The sequence below is a fragment of the Salvelinus fontinalis genome, chromosome 15, assembly GCF_029448725.1.
Source record: "Salvelinus fontinalis isolate EN_2023a chromosome 15, ASM2944872v1, whole genome shotgun sequence".
Classification (NCBI taxonomy): domain Eukaryota; kingdom Metazoa; phylum Chordata; class Actinopteri; order Salmoniformes; family Salmonidae; genus Salvelinus; species Salvelinus fontinalis.
In genome coordinates, this window is record NC_074679.1 from 27,555,592 (window position 1) to 27,583,102 (window position 27,511).

The window sequence follows — 27,511 nt, forward strand, 5'->3', positions numbered from 1 at the left end:
GGTTAATGAACTTCTGCATGATATTAGTTGAACTTGAGCTATTTTGCTAAACCAATTATTAAACAAAGAGCAGACAGCCATTTCCACTTTCCTCATGTGTATACCAGTGGGCTGGTATTGGGCACTTTCATGTTTTCTATTGTATTTATCTTCACAAATCCACTATGTTCCAGTGTCATGTTGGGCATACGTCAAGATGGGGGAACGTGCTGTATCAGGTTAAAATGTACATATTCAAACTCAACTTCTCATCATACAAGTAATACATGGTCTTAACCCAAACATTCTTTATTTTAGTCTTATTTCAAGTCACGAGATTGAAACCAAATGATTCATATCAAAGAATTTTATTGAAGTATTCAATGATGATGGCACTACTGGTTCCTGTAGATGTCAGAGGGGTTCTCATGTACATATGTCAGCAGGTGTGTCTGGTTGGCAAGATGGATGACTCATTTTGAAAGCATCTACCTTCATTAAGGTTTGGTTTAGCCTTTTGATAGTTGGGAACTGATCAACGTCCACTTTGAACCTGTTTGGCAAATGTAAAAAGTCTCTTCATTTGGGTTGTATGTTCAGTGTAAAATTTGTCTCATGCAGTGGTGTTTTTCTGTTCCAGTTCTGACTGAATGATGGAGGGTGCCTTACCGTTCAGCATTATAGACTTGAGGGACGAGACAGATGTCTGCCATGGAGATCTAAGAGGTAAACATTATTTAGTTAAATCAAGAATTCCTCAACTTAGTGAGGTCTACTGTAGAACAACGTCACACATCCATACTGACTTTAGACACATTCACATACAGTACAATCATCATATACAGTGCCTTTAGAAAGTATTCACACCCCTTGACTTTTTCCACATTTTGTTATTAGTCTAAATTTAAAATGGATTAAATTGAGATTGTGTCACTGGCCTACACACAATACCCCATAATATAAAGTGGAATTATGTTTTTAGACATTTTTAGAAATTCATTAAAAGATTAAATGTCTAGTCAATAAGTATTCAACCCCTTTGTTATGGCAAGCCTAAATAAGATCAGGAGTAAACAATGACTATCCCTTTGAGCATGGTGAAGTTATTAATTATACTTTGGATGGTGTATCAATACACCCAGTCACTACACAGACACAGGTGTGTTTCCTAACTCAGTTGCTGGAGCGGAAGAAAACCGCTCAGGGATTTCACCATGAGGCCATTGGTGATTTTAAAACAGTTACAGAGTTTAATGGCTGTGATGGGAGAACTGAGGATGGATCAACAACATTCTAGTTACTACACAATACTAAGTGAAAAGGAAGCCTGTACAGAATAAAAATATTCCAAAACATGCACCCTGTTTACAAAAAGGCACTAAAAGTAAAACTGCCCCAAAAAAAGTCTAATGAACTTTATGTACTAAATACAAAGTGTTATGTTTGGGGCAAATACAACACACCCCTCTTCATATTTCAACCATGGTGTTGGCTGCATCATGTTATGGGTATGCTTGTCATCGGCAAGAACAAGGGAGTTTTTTAGGATAAAAAAACAGAATTGAGTTAAGCACAGGCAAAATCCCTGAGGGAAACCTGGTTCAGTCTGCTTTCCAACAGACACTGGGAGACAAATTCACCTTTCAGCAGAACAATAACCTAAAACACAAGGCCAAATATACACTGGAGTTGCTTACTAAGACGACATTGAATGTTCCTGAGTTGCCTAGTTACAGTTTTGACTTAAATCAGCTTGAACATCTACGGCAAGACTTGAAAATAGCTATTTAGCAATGATCAAGAACAAACTTTACAAAGCTTGAAGAATAAAAATAAATAAATGTACAAATATTGTACAATCCAGGTTCGCAAAGCTCTTAGACTTAACCAGAAAGACTCACAGCTGTAATCACTGCCAAAAGTGATTCTAACATGTATTGACTTAAGTAAATGAGATATTTCTGTATTTCATTTTCAATAAATTTGCTAAAATGTCTAAACATTTTCATTGTCATTATTTGGTATTGTGTGTACATGGGTGTGAAAAATATCTACTTAATCCATTTTGAATTCAGGCTGTAACAACAAAATGTGGAATAAGTCAAGAGGGTATGAATACTTTCTGAAGGCACTGTATGCTGCTGCTACTCTTGTTTATCATATCCATGATGCCTAGTCACCTTACTCCTATACAAATCTAACCCTATCACTCCAGTATCCCTGCACATTGTAAATATGGTATTGGCACTGACCCTGTATATAGCTTACTTTCTTGTGTTCTTATTTCTATTTCTCGTGTATTTTTGTTCTACTTTTTTTTGTACTACTGATAATGATTACTGCATTGTTGGGAATGAGCAAGCAAGAAAGGCATTTCACTCTACTTGTGCGTGTGAAAATAAAAAACCTAACTTGAGATACTTAGCTTAACACTGCCACTGTGTTTTTATGTGATGAACGAGTGTCCCCTCACCTCGTCCCCTACGCAGTACTTGCTAGCCGTCTCTTTCAGAATTGGCTCCAAGGCTGAGGAGAAACACACAGTGACATGGAGTCAGGCCTGTAATGGCTGTCTGGAGATGAGCTATAGTGGCATGTTGAATGTAAGGCTATTCTAGCCACCTTCAAAACCTCTTTGGATGAAATGCTGCGCCCACTGCAACTTCTCTGCTCCAATCTTCTGTAGCACGTACAAATTCTGAAATACAAAATTATCAGTCATGACTGAGTACCTCTACAGTCTTCACCATCATAATTGTTGCAATGGTCATTCAACCATGATGTCAGCATGTCTGAGGTTCTGCCATTTGATTTTGCTTTCCTTCCATACAGTAAACCTAGTTTGTTTTGCAAACAAGGTCAGAGATCTGCAGTGGACTGGTGTGCTTTCAATTTGTTGTATTCTTTTCTCTCGTTTACCCACATTCTTTGTGCTGTAATTCCCTCACCTGCACAGGCTGGATCCCGGAGGCGATGAGGTCAGAGATCATGCGCACCTGGGCACGCTTCTTTGGGTCTGCAGGGAGAAGCCTGGGTCCTGGTCTGGTCTCCTCAATGTACTGGATCACTGCCAGCTGAGTGTGAGTGGATAGGTCTTATCATTATTGTCAGTAGTCAATGTTATATTTTGGGAATATGGAGCTAGATTTGAGGTTCTTTTGACTTTTATCAGTATCTCAAAAGTACATAACTGTTAACAGTGACAAACCAATAACATTATTGGACTCACCGACTGTGACAGGGTGATGCCATCAATTTGGACAGCAGGCACTTGTTGCATAGGGTTTAATGCCTTGTATTGGTCTGTAAGCTGAAATATACAATAGGTACAGTGTGAGGACATTATATCTAATATACCATTATAGAGGTTAATTACCTCTACCCGATGAAAAAGCATGATGTATGACGAAGTTACCTGCTGACCCCCATCTTTGATAAGATTGACTGGAACTTGGTCAAATTCAATACCTTTCAGAGCAAAAGCTGGAAGAAGCAAAGTAGGTTATTTCTTTCCAGGGTCAAAGCCAGACACCTTTCTAATGCTGTAAAGTAGGCAGAGACGTAGAAGACTACATAGGAACTTACCAATTCGAACCCTCCAAGAACATGAACTCCTGAAATATCCATGAAGTATGGGCTAAAGGGGAGAAAAATAAATCAGTTCACGTGATAACAATACAATATTATCATATCGTACTGAACTTTGCTCATTGATTCACCTTTGTTTGAGTTGCCATAGTATTCAGACAGATCTGGTGTTCAACGATTACAAGTTCCTAACGCTAATAAAGCAGTTTCTAGCGGCCAATAGAATGCTTTCTCAAATACCCCTCCTCCTTGTTTTTTTTTGGTCTATGACTAAGCACTCTCCCAGTAACTTTCTGCAAATATTTCCACATTTTAGTATCGCACACGTGTCTAATTGCAAGCAATAATTGATAGAATAGGCATACCTTTGTGAGGCATGCGAGTGAGAGCCGCATTGCAGGTTATAAGTAGGCTAGAGACAATAAACTATTAATGTTGTGCAAATGAACTACTTTGACAATGACATGTCACAGAATCTACTCTGATTCTTCGATCACGGCTGGCAGTTATGCGATTTTGCCTATGCGCAATGATACAAACTGGCAACCGTTTCCTGTATCACGCGTATTATAAATTCCACCGTGTTTCATAAATGTAGCTATATTATAACATTTGGTGATAAACTCTGACAGACATTACGTAAATGAACCAGTTGAGTTGTCAAAAAGACTGATCCGCGTTGTATCCAATGAAATACTTGCTTTGAGATCGTTTTTTCTAATAAAGGCGGTTTATCTTTAATTGTACATAGAGATTGGCTAATACCGTTGTAGTTTCAGCCAATAAGATGTATATTTTTGTGAGCGGTCTTATTCTAAGCCAATAAGTGACCAGATATTTCTAGACCCTTCCTTATTTGAAATCCATGTAGGTGAGAGAGTAAGTTTAAAGTGCGTCTCCTGGCCACGGTCATGCAAGGGGGTTTGGGACATTCTTTTGGGATAAATCAAACAATAAACACATTTTCATCATGGCAACGACTGTAATGAGATCACTGTTGAAGAAAGGGGTAAGAACTCATGTTATAATGCTTTACCCAAGAGTTAATGAAGACACTAACAGCTTTCGAAAGCACAGGAGGCTGTTGAGGGGAGAACAGCTCATAATAATGTCAAGAATGGAAACCATGTGTTTGGTGTATTTGATACTATTCCACCGATTCTGTTCCAGCCATTACCACAACCCCGACCTACCCAATTAAAGTGCCACCAACCTCCTGTGTTCAAAATGTTTCACATTGTTTACAAAGTGATAGATGCCATATGGCTTGGCTCTTGTCTTGTTCTCAACTATTCTCCGGGTCACTAAATTTAAGGAACCATTCCTCCTTAGACTCCTGCTCTTTGTATGTGCTTATCATATGCAGCTGCCTGTCAAGCTTTGTGCAGCTCTATGACTCCCATGTGTGCTCTCCAGCTACATTGTTTAATTGATACATTTTTGGCTTTTAGTAATCCCTCCTACAATCACTGTAAAATTGATCCCCAGGTACACCTTCACGGCCCAGTTGCACTTCAATGATATTTGGGATTGCCATAGTTGTAAATTAATCTTCCGTCCTAACAGAAGGCCTGGTAGTAGGCCTTACCTTCTAATGCTATATAACTGACATTTGATATGATACTATTCATAATAAATGCATGAACTCATGGATTAATGATTCTTTACAGCTAACCACTTGCTTCCTCTCAGCAGGTACCTCTTCGGGTCAGGAACATGTGTTACTCCTCCTCAGTGGTTAGTAATAACAGTTTAATAATAGAGTTTAATTATGGTGGTTGTATATGACTACAAACAGTTTACCACTAGAGGATTAACTGTCATACAGATCTGTATTTCTGATAGAAATTGAACATGTTAAAAATGTCTCCCCGCAGCCCACCACAAAGTTATTTATTAATGGGAAGTTCGTTGAATCCAAGACTTCAGAATGGTTAGATATTCACAATCCGGTAAGTAACTAGGCATTAAAGAGCTCAAATATAGTCTGCTAAATTCTATTACCCATCGCATTTTATTAGTTGATGCATAGAATAATGCACCAACAACACCTTGGATGGGCATGCACTTCTAAATTAAGGTCTACTTAGCTGGTTAATCAGTTACCTGAGTTTTGACCAGTTTATCCAGTTTCTGCACAAAATTGTCCCAAGTTTTCAGCAATGCCAAGGTTATAGGTCCATTACTATTATGTAAAAGAAAAAGAGCTAGACTTTTATGAGTATACATATACAGTACCAGTCAAAAGTTTGGACACACCTTCAAGGGTTTTTCTTAATTTTTACTATTTTACTATATCTACATTGTAGAATAATAGTGAAGACATCAAAACTATTAAATAACACATATGGAATCATGTAGTAACCAAAAAAGTGTTAAACAAATCAAAATATAGTAGCCACCCTTTGCCTTGATGACAGCTTTGCACACTCTTGGCATTCTCTCAACCAGCTTCATGAGGAATGCTTTTCCAACAGTCTTGAAGAAGTTCCCACATGCTGAACACTTGTTGGCTGCTTTTCCTTCACTCTGCAGTCCAACTCATCCCAAACCATCTCAATTGGGTTGAGGTCGGGTGATTGTGGAGGCCAGGTAATCTAATGCAGCACTCCATCACTCTCCTTCTTGGTCAGATAGCCCTTACACAGCCTGGAGGTGTGTTTGGTCATTGTCCTATTGAAAAAACAAATGATAGTCCCACTAAGCGCAAACCAGATGGGATGGCGTATCGCTGCAGAATGCTGTGGGAGCCATGCTGGTTAAGTGTGCTGTAACGGCTGTCTAATGCCTCCTCCTCGGATGAGGAGGAGGAGTAAGGGTCGGCCCAAAACGCAGCGTTGTATGCAGACATAATGGAATATTTATTTAAACAAGACGAAACACGAAAACTCTTATACAAACTACAAAACAACAAACGACGTAGACAGACCTGAACTTGAGCACTTACATATAGACACGAAGAACGCACGAACAGGAAAGACCAGCCAAACGAACGAACAAACGAAACAGTCCCGTGTGGAGCAACAGACACAGACACAGGAACAATCACCCACCAACAAACAGTGAGAACAGCCTACCTTAATATGGTTCTCAATCAGAGGAAACGTCAAACACCTGCCTCTAATTGAGAACCATATCAGGCAACACATTCAACCCAACATAGAAACACATAACATAGACTACCCACCCAGCTCACGTCCTGACCAACTAAACAAAGTAAAACAAAGGCAAATAAGGTCAGGAACATGACATGTGCCTTGAATTCTACATCAATCACAGACAGTGTCACCAGCAAAGCACCCCCACACCATCACACCTCCTCCTCCATGCTTCATGGTGGGAACCACACACGCGGAGATCATCCATTCACCTACTCTGCATCTCACAAAGACACAGCGGTTGGAACCAAAAATCTCACATTTGAACTCATCAGACCAAAGGACAAATTTCCACCGGTCTAATGTCCATTGCTCGTGTTTCTTGGCCCAAGCAAGTCTCTTCTTATTATTGGTGTCCTTTAGTAGTTGTTTCTTTGCAGCAATTCAACCATGAATGCCTGATTCATGCAGTCTCTTAATAGTTGATGTTGAGATGTGTCTGTTACTTCAACTCTGAATTATTTATTTGGGCTGCAATTTCTGAGGTGCAGTTAACTCTAATGAACTTATCCGCTGCAGCAGAGGTAACTTTGGGTCTTCCTTTCCTGTACTGAGAGCCAGTTTCATCATAGCGCCTTGATGGTTTTTGCAACTGCACTTGAATAAACTTTAAAAGTTCTTGAAATTGTCCGGATTGACTGACCTTCATGTCTTAAAGTAATGATGGACTGTCATTTCTCTTTGCTCATTTGAGCTGTACTTGCCATAATGTGGACTTGTTCTTTTACCAAATAGGGCTATCTTCTGTATACCAACCCTACCCTGTCACAACACAACTGATTGGCTAAAACGCATTAAGAAGGAAAGAAATTACTCAAATGAACTTTTAACAAGGCACACCTGTTAATTGAAATGCATTCCAGGCGACTACCTCATGAAGCTGGTTGAGAGAATGCCAAGAGTGTGCAAAGCTGTCACCAAGGCAAAGGGTGGCTACTTTGAAGTCTCAAATAAAAGAAAATCTTGATTACTACATGATTTAACACTTTCTTGATTACAACATGATTCCGTATGTGTTATTCTACAATGTAGAAAATAGTAAAAATAAAGAAAAAACCTTGAATGAGTAGTTGTGTCAAGTTTTGACTGGTACTGTAGGTGTGCAATAAATTGGTGTGCTGTTTTCTTGAGATCCATCTCAAGTTGTTATAATTCTCAAGAATGCTTTTGCATTAAAGTTCAAAGGTCAGTTAGCTGGCACTGCTCCTTCGGCCTTCCTTTGCTTTCCGTTTACTCATATCATCGGGATTTAGAATGAGATTAATTCTCACTCAAGAGTCAAAGAAATTGCAATATTTTTGATGAAATGGCCCGATCTGATGGTTTTGTCAGTGTGTGTCAGATCATAATGTGTTGAAGTTATCTGCTCAAGCTGAGCACACTTCATACCAATCAAATATGTTTTTTTTATAATCAGGTTACAGTTCACCCACTAATGTGTTCTTCCCTCTGACTGTTACAGGCCACCAACGAGGTGATAGCACACGTCCCCAAGGCTACACAGGAAGAGATGCTGGCTGCTGTGGACTCCTGCTCACAGTCCTACCACTCCTGGTCTGAAACCTCCATCTTGGCACGCCAACAGATCTTTCTGCGCTATCAGCAGCTTATCAAGGACAACATTGTAAGTCTGTAGCAGGGACAAGAACTTGTTGTACATACTGTATGGTACAAAACCGCTAGAAGCAAAGGTCAAATCTCATAATTCTCCGTTGCACGTTTAACGTCATGCACTTTTGGTTGCACATTGTTCTTCTGTCATGTTTTGGGGTTCAAAGACCGCCTCTGTATGCCATATAATTTTAATATTTTGTACCATACAAATTCAGCATGGATTTGATTAATATGAACCCTACTCTCAATGGCACACTTTTAGGCATGATAGATACTAGTTCCTTAGGTGATAAGAAAGAAGAAACACCACAATGCCTCCATACTATTTCTATGTTGTAAAGAATATTTGTTGGTCTGTGGTGTGTAATGAGGAGCAAACAGACGTTGAACGTGATACATTTATGAAATTGCTTATCCCAGTTACTAATAAGCATGAAGCATGCACCCATTAAGAAAATGACAGTAAAAACTTAAATCCCCATGGATTGATGAGGAATTACAAAATTGCATGGTTGAGAGAGATGAGGCAAAAGGAATGGCAAATAAGTCTGGCTGCACAACCGATGACCTGCTGGAGGTCATTTTGCAGGGCTCTGGCAGTGCACCTCCTTGCACAAAGGCGGAGGTAGCGGTCCTGCTGCTGGGTTGTTGCCCTCCTACGGCCTCCTCCACGTCTCCTGATGTACTGGCCTGTCTCCTTGTAGCGCCTCCATGCTCTGGACACTACGCTGACAGACACAGCAAACCTTTTTGCCACAGCTCGCATTGATGTGCCATCCTGGATGAACTGCACTACCTGAGCCACTTGTGTGGGTTGTAGACTCCGTCTCATGCTTCCACTAGAGTGAGAGCACCGCCAGCATTCAAAAGTGACCAAAACATCAGCCAGGAAGCATAGGAACTGAGAAGTGGTCTGTGGTCACCACCTGCAGAATCACTCCTTTTTTGGGGGTGTCTTGCTAATTGCCTATAATTTCCACCTTTTGTCAATTCCATTTGCACAACAGCATGTGAAAATTTATTGTCAATCAGTGTTGCTTCCTAAGTGGACAGTTTGATTTCATAGAAGTGTGATTGACTTGGAGTTACATTGTGTTGTTTAAGTGTTCCCTTTATTTTTTGGAGCAGTGTATATAAGGATGACTCAACACTATACACATAATCTACTACAGCGACTGAAATGACTGAAACACTTAACAAAGAGCTGCAGTTAGTTTCAGAATGGGTGGCAAGGAATAAGTTAGTACTAAATATTTAAAAAACTAAAAGCATTATATTTGGGACAAATCATTCACTAAACCCTAAACCTTAACTAAATCATGTAATAAATAATGTGGAAATTGAGCAAATCATTCACTAAACCCTAAACATCAACTAAATCTTGTAATAAATAATGTGGAAATTGAGCAAGTTCAGGTGACTAAACTGCTAGGATTAACCCTGGATTGTAAACAGTCATAGGCAAAACATATTGATACGGGGCCTCCCGAGTGGCGCAGCGGTCTAAGGCACTGCATCGCAGTGCTAGAGGCGTCAGTACAGATCTGGGTTCGATCACGGGCTGTGTCACAGCTTGCCGCGACCGGGAGACCCATGAGGCGGCACACAATTGGCCCAGCATCGTTCGGGGAAGGTTTGGCCGGCTTGGATGTCCTTGTCCCATCGCGCTCCATTGACTCCTTGTGACGGCCGGGCGCATGCACGCTGACTTCGGTTGCCAGCTGTACAGTGTTTTCTCTAAAACATTGGTGTGGCTGGCTTCCGGGTTAAGTAGTGTGTCAAGCAGTGCGGATTGGCAGGATCGTGTTTCGGAGGATGCAAGTCCTCTCCCGGGTCCGTACGGGAGTTACAGCTATGGGACAAGACTGTAACTACCAATTGGGGGGAAAAAGGGGTGAAAAGAACAACAAAAAAAGTAGTTAAGATTGGGAGAAGTCCGTCCATCTGCCTTCTTAACAACACTATCAACAAGGCAGGTCCTACAGACTCTAGTTTTGGCACAACTGGACTACTGTTCAGTTGTGAACAGTAGTCCAGAACAGTAGAACAGTAGTCCCACAAAATTGCAATTGGCACAGAACAAGGCAGCATGGATGTACACAGAGGGCAAACATTAATAATATGCATGTCAATCTCTCCTGGCTCAAAGTGGAGGAGAGATTGACTTCATCACTACTTGTATTTGTGACATGTTGAAAGCAGAGCTGTCTGTTTTAAATGACTAGCACACAGCTCAGACACCCATGCATACCCCACAAGACATGCCACCAGAGATCTCTTCACAGTCCTTAAGTCCAGAACAGACTATGGGAAAAGTCTGTCAGATTTAAATAACAGATAAAACTACACTTTATTTAACAGTGAGGACTGTTAAGCAACACAAACATAGGCGCAGACACATGCGTACACACACACGATAACATACGCACTATACATTCACATGGATTTTGTGTTGTTGATATGTGGTAGTGGAGTAGGGGACTGAGGCCACACACTTAGTGTATTGTGAAATCTGTTATGAATGTATTGTAATGTTTTTAAAATTGTATAACTGCCTTAATTTTGCCAGACCCCAGGAAGAGTAGGGGATGGGGATCCATAATAAATACAAATGCAAATAAATACAAAATACTATTTGTTTACAGCAGCTGTTGCTTAGTTTGAGTTACTCATTTTAAATTAAACTGATTTGAAGTGTGTGTTGGCTCATTGTGTGTGTGTCTTGTGTTCCAGAAAGAGCTTGCCAGGAGCATTACTCTGGAGCAGGGCAAGACCCTGGCAGATGCAGAGGGGGATGTGTTCAGAGGATTGCGTAAGTCTCACGTGCACTGGCTTTTCCAAAGGGCAATATTTAGAGAGATGTTTTATTAGCCTCTGTTAATACTTGTTGCAGCCAAGGAAATGGTTAATCAGAGCATTATTTTAGTGTCTAGGTCACTAGTATAAAGAGCTCTTTGGTCTGTCACTTATGTGACTCAGTCTCCATATGAGGGATAGTCACACACATTCTGTGAATGACCCAGTGTTCTCTGTACTTGAATGACACCTACTGTCTCCTCTCCAGAGGTGGTGGAGCACACATGCAGCATCACCTCCCTGATGCTGGGGGAGACTCTGCCCTCCATCACAAAAGACATGGACATCTACACCTACCGCCTGCCCATCGGGGTGTGTGCCGGCATCGCCCCCTTCAACTTCCCCGCCATGATCCCTCTGTGGATGTTCCCCATGGGCATGGTGTGTGGCAACACCTACCTGCTGAAGCCCTCAGAGCGGGTGCCAGCCTGCACCATGCTGTTGGCCAAGATGCTGCAGGATGCTGGGATGCCAGACGGGACCCTGAACATCATCCATGGCCAGCACGACGGTAAGATAAAAGCTAAATGTCCCATCACCTGCTGATCTCTAAGCTATATCTGGAGACATTGGTGCTGTGATGTGAATCATTGAATTATCATTGTGTCTCTATGCTATGATTCACATTCATTTACAGTGTGATGAGATAATGGAGAGATTATTGCTGGCCTGTCAGTGCTCTATGCAAAATGAATCCCTGCCCCGCTCTTTCCCAGCTGTCAACTTCATCTGTGATCATCCGGCCATCAAGGCTATCAGCTTTGTGGGCTCTAACCAAGCCGGAGAGTACATCTATGAGAGGGGATCTAAAAATGGCAAGAGAGTACAGTCCAACATGGTGAGTTTGTGCCATTAATGAACAGAGGGTGGCAGTGTTGGCTTAAAAACTATTGTTGAACGTTATCCTCTTTGTTTCTCTTTTCTACCTTGGCTGATTAGCTGTACAAATGAAACAGGGATTCAGATCCAGAGCCCAGACACTTTGTGGAAAATATCGAGTGGAAATTTGTAATTTATCTTATTTGACACATACCCACAATAATGATCTACAAATTAAGTGCATTGACGTAATATAAAGCACTTAAAATATTGTACTTTTATTGTTTGTTCACTAAAGTTCTTTAAGAGGATGAACTTTCGAGACCATCTCTGATCTAATTTGCATGCAACCACATTGAAGGCATGGTGTAAAGCCTCGACCAGACCGACAGCGTCGTTGCATCAATGCTGCGTAATACATTTTGCAGTCAAACTTTTTCCATTATGTAATCATTTTAACTGGATATGTGGGCAACAATTTTTTTTTCACCTTTTGCTACTATTTCTGTCAAGTCTATGCATACAATTTTATGCATACGTTGGATATATCCAACGTATGCACCACACAGAACTCACTGCAACTGCCTCTGCAATGCAGCGTTCCATTGGAAATGAATGTACTTTGGTGTACCAAAACGCAATGAAATTGTCGGTTTGATTGAGACGTAATGTGAATTGGATCACTTTTCCCTGGTATTCAGATCATGGGTATTCGGATCAAGGGACAGAAGGCTAAACGATTCCCACCCTTATGCTCTGCTGTAGGGAGCAAAGAACCATGGTGTGGTGATGCCTGATGCAAATAAGGAGACCACTCTGAACCAGCTGGTGGGTGCAGCTTTCGGGGCAGCAGGGCAGCGCTGCATGGCCCTCTCCACGGCCATCCTGGTGGGCGAGGCCCGCAGCTGGCTGCCTGAACTGGTGGAACGTGCAAAAGCTCTGCGAGTTAATGCAGGTATCTCAACCTCTCACCCCGCCCGCACCTCCCGCCCTATCCATTCCTAAGGAGCCCTCTGCTCACTCTCTTGAGGCCACCCACGAGCCCTAGCCACACTTCTCGCCTCTTGCTGTACCATAACTTCAGATGGGGCTGAACTGGGAGAGAGGTCTTGTTGAGTCACTCATGCTGCAAATTTGCGGCAACATTTACGGCCAAAGCTTAAGAGTAGCTCACAGCATCAAGTCTTTGAGAAGGGAAGTTGATGGGGAGGAGAAGAATGAATGATTCCCCTTATTTGCAGTCATAAACACTCTAATTTGTGTGGCTGCACAGGAAACACCTAAACAGCCATTTTAGAGGGAATGCCTTTGGGGGCCCCTCGCCATTGCTGGGCTTTTGAGTTGTCTGTGTCTGCGGGTGAAGGGGTATTTGTGTGTACATGTGTGTTTGTGTGTGTGGCTGTGTGGGAGAATTCTCAATGCAGGTTGTTTTTCGGGAACCCTCTCAGGGGACCAGGCAGGTGTGGACGTGGGGCCCCTGATCTCCCCTCAGGCCAAGGAAAGGGTCAACAGCCTGATTCAGAGTGGGGTGGACGAGGGAGCTCAGCTGCTGCTCGACGGCAGGAACGTCAAAGTCCTGGGCTATGAGAATGGAAACTTTGTGGGGCCCACCATCATTGGTAATGTCACAGTAAGTGTGTTCATGCAGGTGACAAATCTTCTAGTTGTACTGCCCAAAAGTATGCTGATCTTATTTTCTGACCATATCCTGAAATTATGTAATTTCCTTTTTGTCTCCTAGCCCCAGATGAAGTGCTATACTGAGGAGATCTTTGGGCCTGTTCTGGTTGTACTGGAGGCTGAATCCTTGGATGACGCCATCAGCCTTGTTAACAATAACCCTTATGGCAACGGCACAGCTATCTTCACCACCAACGGAGCCACAGCACGCAAATACACTCACAAGGTGGATGTAGGCCAGGTGAGTGTCTGTGGACCAATGTGTGTGTCCCTATTTCCTGGGAGAATGGAGGCATTCATACCCTCTACCATGTCTATACCTTAAACAAGGAGGACATTGCACCTCTATTCTAAAACATGCACTCAACAACCATTATTTTCCATGGCAAGTATAGCCTTATTTGCTTCTGCTCTAAACCGAACACTTCTGCCCCCCTCTTCCCTTCACCACCCCGCCCCGTGTGGACTTTAAATAGCAAATAGCAAATATGTGCCTTTTTTATCAAAACAGGGGGACATAGAAATACATTTTCCTAGTAGGATTACAGTAGGGGGAATCTTAAATTAAATGCAAAAGGGATTCCTTTGGATCTGTTAAATGTTTTAAAGCTTAAATACAGTGCCTTCAGAAAGTTTTCATACCCATTGACTTATTCCACATTTTGTTGTGACAGCCTGAATTCAAAATGTTTTTAAAATTCACCTGTTAACAAACAATACCCCATAATGACAATGTGAAAACATGTTTTTAGAAATGTTTGCAAATGTATTAAATTAAATACAGAAATATCTCATTTACATAAGTATTTACACCCCCGAGTCAATACTTGTTAGAATCACCTTTGGCAGCAATTCTGGGTAAGTCTCTAAGAGCTTTGCACATCTGGATTGCACAATCTTTGCACATTATTTAAAAATGATTCAAGCTCTGTCAAGTTGGTTGTTGATCATTGATAGACAGCCATTTTCAAGTCTTGCCATAGATTTTCAAGCCAATTTAGGTCAAAACTGTAACTAGGCCACTCCGGAACATTCAATGTCATCTTAGTAGGCAACTCCAGTGTGTATTTGACCTTGTGTTTTAGGTTATTGTCCTGCTGAAAGGTGCATTTGTCTCCCAGTGTCTGTTGGAAAGCAGACTGAACCAGATCTTCCTCTAGGTTTTTGCCTGTGCTATGCTCTGTTCCATGTATTTGTGTCCTAAAAAAAACTCCCTAGTCCTTGCCGATGACAAGGATACCCATAACATGATGCAGCCACCACCATGCTTGAAAATAAGAAGAGTGGTACTCAGCTACGTGTTGGATTTGCCCCTAACATAATGTTTCGTATTCAGGACATACATTTATTTTATTTTTTATTTAACCTTTTTTTAACTAGGCAAATTCTTATTTACAATGACAATCTATAAAGTAAATTTCTTTGCCACATTTTTTGCAGTATTACTCTAGTGGCTCATTGTAAACAGCATGTTTTGAAATATTTTTATTCTGTATATTTTTATTTTATTCTGTTCTTTTCACTCTGTCATTTAGGATTGTATTGTGAAGTAACTACTTTGTTGTTGATCCATCCTCAGTTTTCTCCTATCACAGCCATTAAACTCTGTAACTGTTTTAAAGTCACCATTGGACTCATGGTGAAATCCCTGAGTGGTTTCTTTCCTCTTTGACATTATGGGGTATTGTGTGTAGGCCAGTGACACATATCTCAGTTTATTCCATTTTAAGGAGGCTGTAACACAACAAAATGTGGATAAAGTCAAGAGGGTGTGAATACTTTACCTTGTCTGCGTGCCTCCGCTATGCCCTGTGTTTGCTGTTTTTTCCATCCCTCAGCCAAAAGGCTTGACTCCCGTGTCCAAAATTACTCCTGCATTTTCAAACATTCTCAACCAACTATGAGTTTCCACTGGACTTAAAAACAAACAAAAGTGGCCTCAAAAACAAAATGTTTTGTTTAGTTCTTCTGTCCCTCTTGCATGCAATGCTTTCAACACTGTGAACACAAGCAATGGTTTTCGGTTTGTTGTGACTCATTTTTCATGCATTGTTTGTTCTTCGAACTAGCATTTAGTACACCTTCTTCTCCCAGAGTTACTCATTCAGTTGCTCTGAAGGGGTATTTGTTTCCAATGCGGTAATGGAAGTTTGTGTTTTGTAGATTGGGGTGAACGTTCCCATCCCTGTTCCTCTGCCCATGTTCTCCTTCACTGGCTCCCGAGGCTCCTTCAGAGGAGACACCAACTTCTACGGCAAACAAGTGAGTATCAGTTGACATAAGGTAACAAGGTGTTTGAAGACATACAGTAGTTAGTATGACTGGTCCTAATAAGGGGTTGTACTTCTGGGTAAAGTCCACATGAAGGTTGGGACCTCTACACAGTGAGTTTATGTGGCTGACTGACGATGTAAAACACTCAGTCCTCTTAACTAGTGATGGCTGATCAAAGCCAATTGTCTTGAGTCCAGATTTTCAGCTTAATTTCATGTTATGTAATATGGTCATGATGCCATAGTTACAGAGCATCCTATTATAGATGTCTTCTCTGCTTTCTAAAGGGCATCCAGTTTTACACACAGATCAAAACTGTTACTTCACAATGGAAGGCCGAAGACTCAACCGTGAAAACTCCTGCAGTTTCCATGCCAACCATGGGACGCTAAAGGGTCTGGAGAAAGAACGTTCCCACTTCCCCATGTCTTTTGTGAAGCGAAAGGTTAAAAATACTGTGCAGTCCTGTCGCCATGAGTTGATAATTACCCATAGTCATTTTACAAGCCTTAATGTAGAATTTGTACCCAAGATGTGATTTATTTTTTCAAATATTGGCTTCATCATTGAATGACAGTTCCTTTGTTATATGAACGTTTCTACTAATTATGTGTCTGTGTATCTATGTTACGATTTTGGAAACAATGCAAATAACTGTGGAGCAGTTAAAACAGTGTAAAGTACTCGCATATCTTTTCTTTGTATGCAACATCTGTGTTCAAAATATACTGCCTCACCAGCATTATGATGTTGATGAATGTGTAGCTGCCAAATGTGATGCCACTATTAATCATACATTCAGTGCATCTGAATATTTGAAATGTGTTTTATGCACACTTGCTGTGGTGCAGTTATTCATGTATTTAATTTAGACATGAACAGGTTGCATTTGAATAAAAAGCCATCAGTTTAAATCAAACCCTTTATCGTCCATCTGTCTCTGTCTCCTGTTTGTACCCTGTCTATCTAAGTTCAAGTAAGCGTTCAATTCATGACAATGAGAAAATACCATAGAAACATTTTTCACATAACCATCCACATAATTCTGGAGACACTTCATTTGGACCAGCACATTTCTCAGACCGACTAACACTGCAGGGATAGGTCATGTGGTCTGGATATCCGGCAGGGTGCTGGGGTTCGGGGGCAGGTTGCACACAGGCGCCTGGGTGATGAAGGTCACATGGGACGGCTCCTCTGTAATTCTGCAAGACATGTCATTATGTAACAAAAAAAAATCAACAAGGTCTGATAAATCACAATCAGGAATATTTTTGTCTTACCCGGGATCAATGTCGTTCTGGTTCCTCTCTGGGGACGCAGACAACGCCAAAGGTTGACTCAGTTTCCTGCTAAATAAGTTGATGAGTTGCATTGAAATGCTGTACATTTAAAAAAGGCATGTTTTACCATACTGTGGCACCTGTTCTCTCTAGCTGTTGACTGCAGAAAGGCCTTGTAAGGGTTACATAAGGTCATGATTCATACTCTACTGGGTTGCTGTAAATTCATCCTACGTTGCCAAATGATGTATGTTTGCAAGACTAGATGCCAGGGTAATGTTGACATTGCCATGAATGTACATCTCTGCCCTCCAATACCCCCTTATACATTCAGATCCCCTGCCCTCAACTTGAAAATCATGTTGCCGGCGGTTCCCTGACCACAGGCGTTCAAAAACGAAATAAACCCCTCGTGCGCGTGAAGTGGGGCCAAGAGCCTGAAGGCAAATCTGCGTGGCCAGATGTTTGTTTTCAAGCACACGACTCTGTGGCCGGCCCTATTTTTACTATTGTGCCCAGACTCTTTCTTCATTCTTTTTAAGCCGCTGGACGGAAAAGAAAATTGGTTTAAACCTAACTGATGTTTTATGGTATCCTCTTTTGCTGAGAAAAGAGCTGTTTAAGACATTAAAAAGGAGTCACAAATAAAGGCCCTCTCCCAGACTGCAGCACAGCTCATGCTTCTTATGGTGTCACTGTGTTTTGTTCTCAACACTTTATTGTGCTAGGGGTTTCGTTTTCATGTTTAATGATTCCAATTTGATGGTATCATTCTAAACAGAACACAGTATAAATAGAAATGAGATAATAGGGAAGCTAACAATGAGCATGTCTGGTGGCAGACAACACAGGACCCACACAATGTAGTAGCTAGATGTTACCTTGCTTTCTGTCCGTTCATTTTGGCAAACAGCAGTCTAAGCACTTTCTCCTTCTGCTCCCATGTGAGTTCAGAGATGTCAACCTTGTTGCTCTGGAGATTATTCCTGAAACACAAGTGTAGTGAAAAATACATTTCCAAGTAGGAACAGTTTCTACCATAGCAATGGGGAAATGTACGGTAAGTGGTGGTAAAGACCGCATGCAGGCCTTACCACTTCTCTGCCTCTTCCAGGTCGGTATAGACACTGTTGCTGCTGTGAGGGGTTTTGTGGAAGGTGCGGATGCGGGGATACTCCTGCTTGCCTGACCGAGCCTCACTCATCCTCCTGCGGTAGGCCTCCAGGGCCTCCTGCCTGTACTGCAAACGGCTGGCCTGGATCTCTTGCTTCACCTGGCCTAAAGCCTCCTGAAAGAAGCACTCCAGCTCTGTGCGCTGCTCCACGATGCTGCGTGCCAGCCGCTTCACTCGCCCCATCTCCTTCTCCCTCATGGCCAGCACCTTCTGCAGCTTATCCAGCTCCACCTGGCCGGCCTGGGTGCTGACCAGGGCTCGGTTCTGCGTCTCCTCCTTGTCTCTCTCAAACTCCCCCACCATGAGCCCCAGGGCCTGCTCCAAGGTCCCCACCTTCCCCCTAAGCTCTGCTATCTCCTCCTTCTGGGCCCTTACCTGGGACACATTCTCCTTCATCATCAGCTCACTGGTCTCCTAGGGGTGGAAAATATAGGAAGGATTGAGGGGTTAGTCTTAAAATAGGGTTGAGATTATAATGAAAATATACATAAGGCATTCTCCAAAGTAACATAATTCATTAAAGACACTAAATGGCATGTTGATAAATGGATCATGTTTTGCGGGGCTTAACTGTCAAATGGAAGAAGGATTGAGAATGAAAGAATGATTGCCGAATGGAAGAATGATTGGAAGAAATACTGAGCTGGGGTGACTTCATAGTATCCTTGCTTTATCGATATAGTCAGGGATTAGATTATGGTATACTGTATTTATTTGCCTTAGAGAAACAGTGCAAAAAATGCTTAGGGGGGAAGCCAATGACTTGGAACCCAGAAGCCAGTGGAAACTCACCACACCTACCAACCACGAGATACTGGCTCGTACTGTGGAGGTGAGGGGAAAGAGGGGCCGCAAGCAAAATAAACACGGGGTCATCAAAAATAAATAAAACAGGGGAAATACCATCTAAAATACTGTATGTCCATTGGAGATCTGCCACATAAATAAATACAATTTATTGGTTTTGTCCAGGCGCTGCCAGTGCATGAAAATGCCCACTGCTCTGTCTGACGTGCCATGGTACCAGTATACCTTATGCAGTGCCAGGGAGGTGTTTTCCTCAGCCAATGACACAGTCATCTTCCTCAGGTCATCTACCTCCTTCATATGGCAGCTGAGCGCCTCGCTGAGACGAACGTTCTCCTTGAACACTGAGCGTGACGTTTCATCCAACTGACTGTTAGTTTAGGAAACAAGGAATGCACAGTTTTTCATATTAGGTGCCAAACTGAGGTATAACTGGCACTTCCACCTCTTTTATCTGTCAGTCTAAAGTAACTTCGACAACATAAAGGTAGTGCATTGGGTTTGGTGGCGGGATAGGGAGCGGTCTGGTGATGTAGTAGACTAGAGAAAATTATAAGTGACATTAAATTCCAAGCTTATAATGCTGGGAAGGATCTGGTTTTAATTTTCCTTTGAGTCACTCTCTCTTAGTCACCAAATTGAGACAAACTGGGTCAATGTCAGCTCTGTCTGAAAACAAAGGTTACGTGCATTTCAACTTTATACATGGCCAAGGATTTAGGTCTACAATTGGCAACATAATCGATGATAAATGCCATATTCAGTGTCAATGTTGAAGAGAGTTTATAGACCATAAAAGAACACATAATTCAAAGTATATCCCTAGTCTGTCCTCATATGGCTTTAGAACTAAACTCAGCAAAAAAAGAAACATCCTCTCACTGTCAACTGCGTTTATTTTCAGCATACTTAACATGTGCAAATATTTGTATGAACAAAAACTGAACAAGTTCCACAGACATGTGACTAACAGAAATGGAATAATGTGTCCCTGAACAAAGGGGGGTCAAAATCAAAAGTAACAGTCAGTATCTGGTGTGGCCACCAGCTGCATTAAGTACTGCAGTGCATCTCCCCCTCGTGGACTGCACCAGATTTGCCAGTTCTTGCTGTGAGATGTTAACCCACTGTTCCACAAAGGCACCTGCAAGTTCCCGGACATTTCTGGGGGGAATGGCCCTAGCCCTCACCCTCCGATCCAACAGGTCCCAGACGTGCTCAATGGGATTGAGATCCGGGCTCTTCGCTGGCCATAGCAGAACACTAACATTCCTGTTTTGCAGGAAATCATGCACAGATTGAGCAGTATGGCTGGTGGCATTGTCATGCTGGAGGGTCATGTAAGGATGAGCCTGCAGGAAGTGTTTACACATGAGGGAGGAGGGTGTCTTCCCTGTAACGCACAGCGTTGAGATTGCCTGCAATGACAACAAGCTCAGTCTGATGATGCTGTGACACACCTCCCCAGACCATGACAGGCCCTCCACCTCCAAATCGGTCCCGCTCCAGAGTACAGGCCTCGGTGTAACGCTCATTCCTTCGACGATAAACGCAAATCCGACCATCACCCCTGGTGAGACAAAACCGCGACTCATCAGTGAAGAGCACTTTTTGATCTGGTCCAGCGACGGTGGGTTTGTTCCCATAGGCAACGTTGTTGCCGGTGATATCTGGTGAGGACCTGCCTTACAACAGGCCTACAAGCCCTCAGTCCAGCCTCTCTTGGCCTATTGCAGACAGTCTGAGCACTGATGGAGGGATTGTGCGTTCCTGGTGTAACTCGGGCAGTTGTTGTTGCCATCCTGTACCTGTCCCACATGTGTGATGTTTGGATGTACCGATCCTGTGCAGGTGTTTTTACACGTGGTGTGTCACTGTGAGGACGATCAGCTGTCCGTCCTGTCTCCCTGTAGCACTGTCTTAGACGTCTCACAGTACGGACATTGCAATTTATTGCAGTCCTCATGCCTCATTGCAGCATGCCTAAGGCACGTTCACGCAGATGAGCAGGGACCCTGGGCATCTTTCTTTTGGTGTTTTTCAGAGTCAGTAGAAAAGCTTCTTTAGTGTCCTAAGCTTTCATAACTGTGACCTTAACTGCCTACCGTCTATAAGCTGTTAGTGTCTTAACGACCGTTCCACAGGTGCATGTTCATTAGTTGTTTATGGTTCCTTGAACAATCATGGGAAACAGTGTTTAAACCCTTTACAATGATTATCATTGAAAGACAGGATCCTGAAAAAGGGACGTTTCTTTTTTTGCTGAGTTTATATAGCACAGAGGTCTTCCCCACACTTTGTTTCAAACCAGAACACCCTTCCTGCAAGGCATTCTGGAACTGCTGGGGATGTCATCATTGGCTTAGGTGATATACACTACTATCTTGAAGAAGACAAACTGGTGTGGTCAAGATAATAATCTTGTTTTTCCTCACAAATTATGTATTTTGCCTCTTTTTTCCTTGACCTGAAGGTGCAGTTTGAAGAATAAAATTAGCATGTAATTGGTCAGCGGAGACACTCACACAATGGCTTCATTGTGGGCCCTCTCAGCCAGCTGGGCGATCCTCTGCTCGGCCTCTTTCTCTAGGCGAACCTGCAAGGGAACACACAGTACTCACTGTTTCTCTCCCGCCTCTCTATTGATCAGTTATGCCTTTGATACCTGAACATCTTTACCCATTTAATCCAATACTTTTTGATTAGCGCAATCCTAGTTTTCCCCAAGTTTATTTTACACCTCCTTGGAACTGTAAGTGCATGTACAAAATAATGTGTCAATTTGGAGCTATCATCATACCTTTTCACTGAAGAATTTGTGCTCCATTCTAGCTAGGCTCTCCTTGTGCTCTCTGTCTGCAATGTACATGCTTTCTTTAATCTAGAAAGTAGAGAGTTGATGATCATTGATAGAACTGTGAACTCCTACACAATCAAGAGTGGTACTTCAGGGTGTCAAGCAAGATTTCTGTCCATGTTGTTCTCACACTATTGAGCTCCTGCTCCATCTGGGCTTTCTTTTTCCGAAACTCCTTGATAGTCTTCAGTTCACCCTGGATCATCCTGAACTCATTGGATCTCTTCTCAAACTTCTCCTCCAGCTCATTGATTTTAAGAGTGTATTCTGCAACCTGCAACAACCAATCATATACAGTTGAAGTCGGAAGTTTCCATACACCTTGGCCAAATACAGTTACTCAGTCTTCCATGTTTTAGGTCAGTTAGGATCACCACTTTATTTTAAGAATGTGAAATGTCAGAATAATAGTTCCCAGTGGGTCAGAAGTTTACATACACGCAGTTAGTATTTGGTAGGATTGCCTTTAAATTGTTTAACTTGGGTCAAATGTTTCTTGAAGCCTTCCACAACCTTCCCACAATAAATTGGGTGAATTTTGGCCCATTCCTCCATGACAGAGCTGGTGTAACTGAGTCAGGTTTGTAGGCCTCCTTGCTCGCACACGCTTTTTCAGTTCTGCCCACAAACTTTCTATAGGATTAAGGTCAGGGCTTTGTGATGGCCACTCCAATACCTTGACTTTGTCGTCCTTAAGTCATTTTGACACAACTTTGGAAGTATGCTTGGGGTCATTGTCCATTTGGATGACCCGTTTGCGACCAAGCTTTAACTTCCTGACTGATGTCTTGAGATGTTGCTTCAATATATCCACAAAACTTTCCTACCTCATGATGCCATCTATTTTGGGAAGTGCACCAGCCCCTCCTGCAGCAAAGCACCCCCACAACATGATGCTGTCACCTCCGTGCTTCACGGTTGGGATGGTGTTCTTTGGCTTGCAAGCCTCCGCCTCTTTCCTCCAAACATAATGACGGTCATTATGGCCAAACAGTTCTATTTTTGTTTCATCAGACCAGAGGACATTTCTCCAATAAGTACGATCTTTGTCCCCATGTGCAGTTGCAAACCATAGTCTGCCTTTTTTATGGCAGTTTTGGAGCAGTGGCTTCTTCCTTGCTGAACGGCCTTTCAGGTTATGTTGATATAAGACTTGTTTTACTGTGGATATAGAGACCTTTGTACCTGTTTCCTCCAGCATCTTCACAAGGTCCTTTACTGTTGTTCTGGGATTGATTTGCACTTTTCGCACCAAAGTACGTTCATCTCTAGGAGACAAAATGCATCTCCTTCCTGAGCGGTATGATGGCTGCGTGGTCCCATGGTGTTTATACTTGCGTACTATTGTTTGTACAGATGAACGTGGTACCTTCAGGCGTTTGGAAATTGCTCCCAAGGATGAACCAGATATGTGGAGGTCTACAATTCTATTTCTGAGGTCTTGGCTGATTTCTTTTGATTTTCCCGTGATGTCAAGCAAAGAGGCACCGGGTTTGAAGGTAGGCCTTGAAATACATCCACAGGTACACCTCCAATTGACTCAAATTATGTCAATTAGCCTATCAGAAGTTTCTAAAGCCATGACATCATTTTCAGAAATTTTCCAAGCTGTTTAAAGGCACATTCAACTTAGTGTATGTAAACTTCTGACCCACTGGAATTGTGATACAGTGAATTATAAGTGAAATAATCTGTCTGTAAACAATTGTTGGAAAAATTACTTGTGTCATGCACAAAGTAGATGTCCTAACTGACTTGCCAAAACTATAGTTTGTTAACAAGAAATTAGTGGAGTGGTTGAAAAAACAGTTTTAATGACGCCAACCCAAGTGTATGTAAACTTCCGATTTCAACTGTAGTTACATATCTTGGATTTTGGAGACATAGAAAATAATGTAACTCTATACAGCAGGTGTAAATAGTGTATACACCAATATTGTTAGCTACTTATACAATGAACATTTTGAGAATGTACACCATCTAAGTGTGTATCCACTTCATTTTTGTTCAGAAATAGAATCGATTCAGATTTTCAAAAAACAATTACCATAGCTTCCAGAAATAGGAGGAAAACAACCACTTATAATAGTTGGGAAGAAAATCAAAAAGTTCAGATGAAGTATGGCCTTTGCAACCCAACCCAACTTCAGGAACAGATCAGTCAGAGAGGCTGAAATCAGAGTTTAAGTGCTGCTATGTAACTGCTGCTATGTACACACGTTGTTGAAGGCAAGCAAAACATGCACCCACAATCATGTATATAATGGCACAATTATAGGTTACCAACCATTTAATTATAATGTTATGCCTAATTGATATTCTTTAGATATCTCTATAAATGCCATTCTATACAATTACGACAGGGATAAATTAAATGATCAATAGCTTTCTTTAGAAAGCTCCCATTCCATCATCAAATGGCCAGATTTGTGCTTAAGTTTTGCTTATGGATGCATCTCTCTTTTCTTTGCCTAATGCAGTGTTTAAATTGCAATGAAAATATGGCACTGATCCAGTGAAACTCTTGTTGATATACACTGAATGTACAAAACATTAAGAACACCTTCCTAATATTGACGTTGCACCCCCCCTTTTGCCCTCAGAACAGCCTCAATTCGTCAGGGCATGGACTACAAGGTGTTGAAAGCATTCCACGTGGATGCTGGTCCATGTTGACTCCAATGCTTCCTTCCCACAGTTGTGACAAGTTGTCTGGATGTCTTTTGGGTGGTGGACTACTCTTGATACACATGGGAAACTGATGAGCATGAAAAACCCAGCAGCATTACAGTCCTCGACACAAACTGTTGCGCCTGGCACCTCCTACAAACCCCCGTTCAAAGGCACTTAAATCACCCTACGAATGGCACACATACACAGTCCATGTTTCAATTGTCTCAAGGCTTAAAACTCCTTCTTTATGCTGTCTCCCCCATTCACCTACACTGATTGAAGTGGATTTAAAAAGTGACATCATTAAGGGATCATAGATATCACCTGGAATCACCTGGTCAGTCTGTGTCATGGAAATTGCAGGTGTCCTTAATGTCTTGTACACTCAGTGTAGTTGTTTGGTTGGCTGACTTTTTCCAACATTCAGAGTCACATGTCAGACTACTTTGAGACAAAAGCCACTGCGCTCACGTTCTTTGAGTGCTTTTAATGCAATGGTTTCCATTAGCTAAGTCAATTTTCAAGATGAACCATTTTATCACTTCACAATGAGCAAAGGGAGTTGAGGGGCATGTCTTGAAATCACGTCTTTAGCTCAACCACAACAATATTTATATCCAGAATTAGTACTACATAGGCATATGTGACAGTACCATGCAAAATAGGGATTGTTTTAGTTGGTCCAGACCGAGATTCTTTTATTTCTCAAAAGCTTATTGGGTCCTATTTTTACCACAGTGAAGTAAGAAATGGAGATGGAAAACAGCTGTTAGCCAGAGCGGCACATTTCTGCACATTTCCTTGTTGTTAAACCACTGCAACAGATATTTTTATGATCTTTACTCCAATCAATGTGATGTATTTTTGTTTGTAGAGATCAACTGTCAAAATTAACACGTAAATAAAGTTGCACACCACCACAAACAATCCATATGACACATGAGGGATGGATAACTTAAGTTACAGTATATCAAAACTAGTTTGTATGTTCGAGACCATGCACATTTTAATTATGTTTTTTTCTGTAGCTGCATGGCATTACCATATACCATAATTTTAGACTATATGGCTGGAAATGTAGGGGTTTGTTTCTTAGTTTGTTTACTTTTGTCTATAAATTAGCATAGGGACTGCCTGATTAAAAACAACACTGTTGTTCAGACACAACACAGCACATTTTTTAGATGCTGTACATGACATCAGATAAACAATGTATACCCTTGAGGCTTGCAGGACAATGAATATGATTTAGATAGACTACAATGCTGGGCAGGGATGTCAGCATGTTTAGTAAAACACGCTAATGTTCCTGGTCCATTTCTGACCTGTTTTTGTAAACTGTCTAGTCACTCCCTGTTCTTTGAAATGATGGAAGACTCCTTCACAAAGACTAAATACTTACCAGTTGTTCATTTTCTTCAAGGGCTTGTTTTTTTTTACTTTTAAGTTGTCCCTCTAGCCTTGTAATCTGTAAAAAAAAATAATAATAATAATAAAAAGATACAATGTTAGTAAACCCCCAAAAGAAAATAAATCATGGATATTATAAATATCTGGGGATAAAAGTTAACCTTTTCTTCTTTCTCAGCATCTTTCCTCTTCAAGAAGGCAATTATGTCAACTGTGTCCTTCTCTGCACGATACTGCTGGTTAGTGAGCTCTTCGTTGGCTCGTGCCAACCTGCGGGTAGCTTCACGGTACTCCACGCGCGAGTGTTCAGTGACATCCAGCCTGGCTTCCCAAAGAGCAGCATTGGCCTTTGCCTTCTCAATGTCAGACTCTTTATCGGTTTTTGACTCATGTCTGCCTTCTTTCTTTCCTTTTCTAGACATACAATTTGGACAAAGAATTGTAGTAAATTAGATAGCTACACAAACAGTTCGTAAAACTAGCTACAGGTAGCTAACATGGCTAACGTTAGCCAATTCAAGCGTTAACGACGCAAAGAAAAAATTGTCTTACCCTTTACTTTTCTTTACATTTTTTCCTTTCTTCTTGGGCATTGTTTCGAATACTACAATTTAACTGTTAAGAAGGAATGGGATACGTATAGGCTAGCTAGGTTAGCTTCACTTCAAGGCACTGGGGAAATCGTGTTTACAACTTTGTTACCATAGAAACGCTGTCATATGGCACTGGCTGTGTGTGGACATGCTCACAGCCTACGTCAAAATCACCTGCAACAGGTCTGTAATGTTATATGCAACAACAAAAAACAAGTAATGTAATTTGTGCACTGTATACACAACTATTCTATCTAAATTTGACTGAGCATGCAATCACACTAAAACATATCCGAATTCAGTGCGTTCACGACAACTGGGAACTCGGAAAGAAAATGAGCTCCGACTGGGGAAAATCGTTTTTAAGATCACTGACGGCATGATTTGGCTTCGTATTTCCCCAAGTTCCCAGTTGTCTTGAACGCACCATCTATATAGAGCACTAGTAAGTTTTTTTGATAAATGCTGAAAATAAGTCATGAGGTAAACACAGGCATAGGAGCTCTAATGCTTTTGTTCTATGCGATAATCTTTATCAGCTAACATAACTTTTTGTGAATTTTGAAGCATTTATGTAATCAGAAAACGCACTTTTATTTAACTAGGTTAGCCGGTTAAGAACAAATTCTTATTTTCAATGACGGAACAGTGGGTTAACTGCCTTGTTCAGGGGCAGAACGACAGATTTTTACCTTGTCAGCTCGGCGATTCGATCTTGCAACTTTTCGGGTACAAGTCCAACGCTC

The 27,511-nt window shown here is 41.6% G+C and overlaps 3 protein-coding genes across 5 annotated transcripts; 1 reads left to right on the forward strand and 2 right to left on the reverse strand.

The window, feature by feature from the left end:
- Positions 1-331: 331 nt before the first annotated feature.
- gstz1 (glutathione S-transferase zeta 1) lies at positions 332-3,804 on the reverse strand. Its single transcript, XM_055863183.1, has 9 exons — positions 3,699-3,804; positions 3,565-3,616; positions 3,395-3,462; positions 3,209-3,289; positions 2,928-3,053; positions 2,602-2,677; positions 2,453-2,505; positions 649-698; positions 332-532 (listed from the first exon to the last, which is right to left on the reverse strand). Exons 1-9 carry the CDS (start codon positions 3,714-3,716, stop codon positions 406-408), a joined length of 651 nt encoding a protein of 216 aa, XP_055719158.1. The 5' UTR covers positions 3,717-3,804; the 3' UTR covers positions 332-405.
- Positions 3,805-4,437: 633 nt separating this feature from the next.
- aldh6a1 (aldehyde dehydrogenase 6 family, member A1) lies at positions 4,438-16,899 on the forward strand. Of its 2 annotated transcripts, none has more exons than XM_055863176.1 (12): positions 4,438-4,576; positions 5,260-5,304; positions 5,445-5,519; positions 8,188-8,349; positions 11,073-11,151; positions 11,404-11,706; positions 11,912-12,033; positions 12,780-12,969; positions 13,463-13,644; positions 13,756-13,935; positions 15,858-15,956; positions 16,256-16,899. In XM_055863176.1, exons 1-12 carry the CDS (start codon positions 4,538-4,540, stop codon positions 16,358-16,360), a joined length of 1,581 nt encoding a protein of 526 aa, XP_055719151.1. In that variant the 5' UTR covers positions 4,438-4,537; the 3' UTR covers positions 16,361-16,899. The 2 variants fall into 2 exon arrangements, with proteins under 2 accessions (XP_055719151.1, XP_055719152.1); XM_055863177.1 differs by having other exon boundaries at positions 5,263-5,304.
- On the reverse strand, positions 16,484-26,938 carry LOC129811679 (basal body-orientation factor 1-like). Of its 2 annotated transcripts, none has more exons than XM_055863179.1 (11): positions 26,725-26,938; positions 26,334-26,586; positions 26,165-26,230; positions 22,220-22,363; positions 22,033-22,113; positions 21,758-21,828; positions 19,458-19,602; positions 18,346-18,839; positions 18,133-18,237; positions 17,252-17,317; positions 16,484-17,173 (listed from the first exon to the last, which is right to left on the reverse strand). In XM_055863179.1, exons 1-11 carry the CDS (start codon positions 26,763-26,765, stop codon positions 17,074-17,076), a joined length of 1,566 nt encoding a protein of 521 aa, XP_055719154.1. In that variant the 5' UTR covers positions 26,766-26,938; the 3' UTR covers positions 16,484-17,073. The 2 variants fall into 2 exon arrangements, with proteins under 2 accessions (XP_055719154.1, XP_055719153.1); XM_055863178.1 differs by having other exon boundaries at positions 17,252-17,320; positions 26,725-26,937.
- Positions 26,939-27,511: the final 573 nt, after the last annotated feature.

Coding starts and splice junctions, on each gene's coding strand:
- aldh6a1 (XM_055863176.1), top strand. CDS start 4,538: ATGGCAACGACTGTAATGAGATCACTGTTGAAGAAAGGG. Junction 5,520..8,187: donor GGTTAGATATTCACAATCCG/GTAAGTAACTAG, acceptor TGACTGTTACAG/GCCACCAACGAGGTGATAGC. Junction 11,707..11,911: donor CATCCATGGCCAGCACGACG/GTAAGATAAAAG, acceptor GCTCTTTCCCAG/CTGTCAACTTCATCTGTGAT.
- LOC129811679 (XM_055863178.1), bottom strand. CDS start 26,765: ATGCCCAAGAAGAAAGGAAAAAATGTAAAGAAAAGTAAAGG. Junction 22,114..22,219: donor TGGAGCAGGAGCTCAATAGT/GTGAGAACAACA, acceptor TCTACTTTCTAG/ATTAAAGAAAGCATGTACAT. Junction 19,603..21,757: donor GCCCACAATGAAGCCATTGT/GTGAGTGTCTCC, acceptor CTAAACTAACAG/TCAGTTGGATGAAACGTCAC.
- gstz1 (XM_055863183.1), bottom strand. Junction 3,463..3,564: donor TTCTTGGAGGGTTCGAATTG/GTAAGTTCCTAT, acceptor TGCTTCTTCCAG/CTTTTGCTCTGAAAGGTATT. Junction 2,678..2,927: donor CCGGGATCCAGCCTGTGCAG/GTGAGGGAATTA, acceptor TTTGTATTTCAG/AATTTGTACGTGCTACAGAA.